General features: G+C 53.2%; 1 protein-coding gene across 1 annotated transcript; it reads left to right on the top strand.

The window, feature by feature from the left end:
- The first annotated feature begins 1,216 nt into the window (after window positions 1-1,216).
- Window positions 1,217-5,753, top strand: LOC127028239 (endoplasmic reticulum-Golgi intermediate compartment protein 3-like). The gene is made up of 4 exons (XM_050913980.1): window positions 1,217-1,325; window positions 3,089-3,176; window positions 3,839-4,004; window positions 5,618-5,753. Exons 1-4 carry the CDS (start codon window positions 1,238-1,240, stop codon window positions 5,705-5,707), a joined length of 432 nt encoding a protein of 143 aa, XP_050769937.1. The 5' UTR covers window positions 1,217-1,237; the 3' UTR covers window positions 5,708-5,753.

Below are 5,753 nucleotides of genomic sequence, written 5' to 3'. Positions count from 1 at the left end.
CATTCCCCAAGTGGGACAAAGCGTTTGTCAGGGCTGGAGTTAGAGGGTGCGTCTTCCCTGACAGCCGGAACCGTGGAGCTGCGGATGGTCCTAACAGCGTGGGCTTGTCTGAGCTCGGCCTTTCGCCTCTTTCAGGTGTCCCTTCTGCAGACGCAGCTGGCGCAAGAACGCAAATGCAAGCAGGACTACATTGAGTGCTGTGCAAAGACCAGCCAGGAGCTGTCAGACCTTCACCGAGAGCTGTCTTGCTCCTTAGCAGCTGTGGTCAGGGAGCCCGAAGCTGCTGTTCTGGAGGCAGAGACTCGGAAGCTGGCTCAGCCTCTCTGAGCCTTCTTTTCCTGTAGAGGAGCAGCTGCAGCATCACGGGGTTCCTGTCTCGTGCCCTTCCCAGGAATGCATTACGTTTTGCTGTGGGAAACGGGCTGCGTTTGTTCTCTTTGCCTTTGCAAGCATCTCCTGGTGACGGTGGTTTTTAAAGTTTTTTTGAATAAAAGGAATTGTGCAGGACCGCACTTTTTCAGTAGGAAAAAGCAAGGGGTGGGTAAATAGGTGGCTTAGGAAAAGAGGATGCTGTTCTTTTACTTGCGCAAGTCAGCTATTGGGAGGTGTCGTAGGATTGAAGCTGCTGAGTTCGTGGCCGTTCCCTGTGAGGAGAGGGGGAAATGGAGGTGTTCTCAAAGCGAAGGGGGAAGAGTACACGCCAGGGATCGAAGGTGGGGCACAGAGTGGGATTTTTCCTTCCCTCATCCCTCCTCCTCCCTCCCTCCCTCCTTCCCTCAGCACAAAAAGCGGCGGTACTCTGCCGAGCCGCTTTGCTCTCAGCTCTGTCCGCGACAGCCAGCCTGAGGGGCAGCCCGGCTGTTCTCCGAAGGGCGTTAGTAACCAACTGCAGGCCTGTCAAAGAGGGAGGCAGCGGATGGGCTGGGGAGGGCGCGAAAGCCAGTGAAAGCCGCTCCCTGCCAGCAGCTTGGCCTCGGGGTCGAGCCCTCTCCAGCTAACCGATCTCGGCCCAGTCCGCGTCTCTCGGGCGTCCTTCCGAGGCCCGGGGGCCGTTGGCAGGGCGGGCCAGAGGAGGGCGAGGCGGCAGCGAGGAGCTTCCCGGCCCGGAGGCGACCGGGAGCGCCAGCCCCTCCCCGCCAGCCCCCTCGGCCGGCTTCGGGCCGCGCTGCCGGGCGGGCCCGGGGGCGGTGCCGGCCCGGCCCCGGCAGGCGGGTTTGGTTCCGGGCCGCGCGGCGCCATGGCCTCGCTGTGGCGGCTGAAGCGGTTCGATGCCTTCCCCAAGCCCCTGGAAGACTTTCGGGTCAAGACGTGCGGGGGCGCGCTGGGTGAGCGGGCGGGGTGAGGGCGGCCGGGGGCCGGCGGGCGGGCCCGGGCCTCGCCGTGGGGCGGCGGCCGGCCGGGGGGCCTTGCGGGCCGGCGCTGGGCGGCGGGAGGCGGCGGCGTGCGGGCTGAGGGGAGGCGGAGGCTGAGGCGCGGAGGCGGCTGAGGGAGGCGGAGCGGCGCGGCGGCGAGGCGGGCGTGCGGCCGCGATCGGCGGGGCTGAGGGCGGCTCTCGTCTCCCCGGCAGTGACGGCTGTCAGCGGGCTCATCGTGGTGCTGCTTTTCTTCTCGGAGCTGCAGTACTACCTCCCCAAGGAGGTGAGGAGCGGCGGCGGGGGGGCGCGGCCGCGCCGTGCTGCCTCCTGCCCGCCGTGCCCCGGCGGAGAGGCGGCCCTGCGGGCCGGGGCGGCCTGCCGTGGCTGCGCACCCCCGCCGAGCCGCCGCCTCCTCCGCCGCCCCCTCCGGGCTGCCCCCGCAGCAGCTTCACCCGCCGCAGATGGGTTTGGGGTTTTTTCTTTCCCCAGCCGGTGGCCTTGACGACGGGAGCGGGCTGCCCTCCCCGAGAGCCGCCCTGCGCCGAGGTGCTTCGATAGCAGGCCGAGACCACAGACCTTGGCAGTCTCCTTTGTGAAGAGGGATCGCAAGGAACTGTGCTGATGCTGCAGGGGGAAGTGGATTACATTTCAGCGTAACAGCTTCTGTGGCAGCTGGAAACAGTCCTCCTTGTACACCGAACCAAACCCCGCATTTAGGGTGCTGCAGTGTGCATCTTGTTCCCTGTACGTCACTTGGCCCCAGCCATACGCGCTCTTCCAGTCTGGCACGTTCTTATCCCCCTGGCTGAAAGAGTCTGTATTTTCCCTGGCTGACTGGTGACTCGACCCTTAAGCCTAAACTTGCACCTTACTACATTTACTTTGTGTGTGTGTGCATACCTGATAAACTATTTTAGTTGATGTATCAGTTAGAAGTTGTAGTAAGCGGTCCTTGGCTCCATAAACATCTCCTCTACAGTATTTGCATGTTATGACTCATCCTTGTACTTCAATACAAACCAGAAACGATTCTGGCAAAGTGCTGCAGTCTAACAGTAATACTGTCCTGACTTTTCCAAAACATGAGCTCCTTATTACCTTTACTGGGAGACAGTGTAGTTCTGTGGATCAGCATAAACGAAATTTGTTGAGTTGTATCACTCGGATTTAACTTTTCTGTTGTTGAAGTTGAAAGGCTAAACTAAGCCAAGAGCTGAACAATCAGTAGGTTTCTCCTGTGAGGGTTTCTCCAGTTGTCATGGGAATGTGGTGATAGCGTTCTTACTGCTGTGTCACTGAGCAGCCTTTCTGTATTCGCAGGTTGTGACATTACAAATTTAGTGTCTGGGGACACAACTATTTACCATTTTGTGTAACAGGTCCAGTATCCGTCACAGTGTACTGACTGGGTCTGCTTCAGACAACATTCTAACAAAGCCTTTATGCAAGTAACGTCTGATGGACGCTCCAGGAAGGCTTACAGATAGCCGGTTCTTTCTCTGGAGGCTGTTCTTGAGATGACGAATGCTACTCTGTTAATTGGTGTTATTTCACACCTCAGCAGGCTCTATGCATACCATTTCAGGTGGGCTTTGGGTGCAGGATGCACAAGTTCCAACACAAAATCGTTGCATTCGTGTGTAGAACACATTGTGCATTGTGTGTAGAGCAAAACGCGTACAAGATAGCGTTTCTAGACATGTCTCATCACTTTGAATCCTCTTTTCTCTTAGAGCTGGGGAAAGAAGAAGTGTTTGATCCAAACTCTTTGGATGCTGATGGCTGCGAGAGCTGTTGTGGGGCGGAGTCAGAGGACGTTCGGTAACCTTTACACCTTTTTGTATCTTCTTAGCACTTGAATTCATACTGTTCTGTTGCATGCACTTTTTTTTTCCAAATGTCTGTGAAGGTCTGTGCAATGAAATGCTGGGCACGTGTTCAGAGAATGATGAGAACTGTTGTGGGTTTGGTATGCCTTTGGAAGCTGCAGAAAACAGAAACCTGTTTTTTGTGGTGACCAAGGTGTTATCCAGAGGTAGAGAGTAATGAAGAAAGTTTGCCATTAACCGTCCCTCCGTTTTGACAGTCTTGGCCTAAAAACAGAGGAGAGGAGGAATAGAAACAGGCAGATGCTTTGTTCACACGGGGAAGTTCCAAACTGCTCAGAGCTGGGACATGATGTGGTTTTTGTAGCAAATTTCTTTGCCCAGGAGTGATCTGACTGTCTAAATGGACGGGCAGAGCCCTCTTCAGACTCAGGAACTGCATGCAAACAGCTTGCATCCTCATGCCAAAATCTCAAAAAGCACCTCAAGAAGCTCGAGCTCCTTCAGGAGCATTAGGCCACCTTTCAAGGTCCAGTCCCTGATGTTTGCTTTGTTGCTTTGTTGAAGAAGCAAAGAATCCACCAAGGATTCAAGTCCTGAGCTGGAGCCTCTCTTTCTAGCGATAGAGATGGTAAGATGGTGCTCGTGCTTTTGCAGGTGTTGTAATAGTTGTGGCGATGCCAGAGAAGCATACAGGCGGCGAGGCTGGGCCTTCAAGAACCCGGATAGCATAGAGCAGCGCAAGAGGGAAGGGTTTAGCCAGAAAATGCAAGAGCAGAAGAAGGAGGGCTGCCAAGTGTATGGTTTCCTGGAGGTCAGCAAGGTGAGAGACGGGTTTTGCTGTGAACCTGCTGCGTGATGGTGGTGCCTGTGAAAAGGCAGAGTCGGGGCGTTCCTCTCCTTTGCCAGCTGTAGGTGTTCCCAGGAGCGTAATATAATAAATAACCCCGGGGCCAGCAAGGTGCTTGTGCCCGTAAAGGGGTTCAGTAGGAGAGTCAGGAAGAGCGGTGGGAAGGGGCTAATTCTCCGTTTCGTTGTGTGGGCTGGTCGGAAGCATGCCGGCTGGAGAAGCTTAGCTTTTCGTACCGTCTAGCTGGCGAGTCTTCTTGCCGAGGTTTCTGGAGGAGGAGAGGCAGCTTCTTTGAGGGGAGGTTGTCCCGCCTGGCCTTCTAGTCTTAAAACAGAGAGCACCAGCGGATGCTGGAGATAAGAGCAACCACCAACTTGCCAGCAGAGGTGCTGGAGAGAGTGAGATGTTCTCTTCTGTAGAAAAACAGTGGAAGCAAGGCTATTGGAGTTGGCTGTCAAAGCTGAAAACGCTCAGAGAGGTGGTTTTTGCAACTGGTGTGTGAAAATGTAGTCCGAGATGTACCAGGTAACTAGCCTGTCATTTGGCGGGTTACCAAACCCAGAACACTTGGACATGCAGGTTACGTCCCCAAGTACCTTCTAGAAGTCAGGCCCAGGCTAATTTTTTTTTTTAATGCAAACTCTGGATTTTTTACGTCTTGGTGTACTTTTCCTGGAGACCACCTTCTTTGTTTCTGGAAAGGAAACCTTTTACTCACGAAGCCAGACGTTGTGATTTGAGCATCATGTGGTACCGAACCGTTCGGGGACCCTCTCTCACAAAGTGTGATGAGCAGGAAAGATTCGAAGGGGCATGCTGGAGGTAGCGAGGGTCCCAGGGTGGGTGTCACGGGGGAGTTTCTGGGGGCCGTTGTTACGCACTTGGAATATTGCACATCTCCATTCTCATCAGGTCTGCAGTAACACAAGCAACAGGCTTGCACAGCGTTGAATGTGCATGTAGCACGTGAGCTTGGGACATTCCGATCTTCCAGGGGAGAGTGTGTATGATGCTAGTAAGTGTCAGGGAGGACTGGCACCTAATATCCATATCCCTTTCAAATTCCAGGATGAAGTTTTAACAACCTTTTTCTTTTTGGGTTTTTGCCTTGTTTTGTTTTGTTGGTTTAGTGCTTTATTTTTGCACGCACCTTATTTTCATGGGTCTATACATAGGATCACCGTTGTTTATTGTATCAAGGGTTTTTTTACCCTGCTCACTTTCCGTCTCAGTTACTTTCTCCATTCCTTTTCTGTGATACTGTTTTGTATTTCCTGCAGCAACAGTCAGTTCCCTCACAGTAGGGTTAATTCCTCTTTCTTCCCATTTATATGTCCACTAAAATAATTTGCATAAACAGTTATTATCAACACCAGTATGTAATTATGGCTTTCCACATGACTGCCTGTGAGGAAGGGGAAATTCATCCCCCTGTTGGGACAATATCTGCTGATATTGTCACCTATGAAAATGAGTTGCTTGGTGTCTATCTTCTTTAAACAAACATTTACAAATCCAAGCACTAGTACGACTGCTTTATTTCTATAGGTTCAGACCTTTTAATGAAAGATTACTGTCTCCTGCAGGTAGCTGGAAATTTCCACTTTGCCCCAGGCAAAAGTTTCCAACAGTCTCGTGTACATGGTATTTTCTTTTGCTGTTTATTGTGGCCTTGAGCTTCCAAGTGTACCTGACCATTTTCTTTTAGTATCTTTGCATTGT

Source organism: Gymnogyps californianus, unplaced genomic scaffold, assembly GCF_018139145.2.
Source record: "Gymnogyps californianus isolate 813 unplaced genomic scaffold, ASM1813914v2 HiC_scaffold_292, whole genome shotgun sequence".
NCBI lineage: Eukaryota > Metazoa > Chordata > Aves > Accipitriformes > Cathartidae > Gymnogyps > Gymnogyps californianus.
Note: the sequence above shows the minus strand (reverse complement) of the source record. Positions and strands in the feature narration are given on the sequence as shown.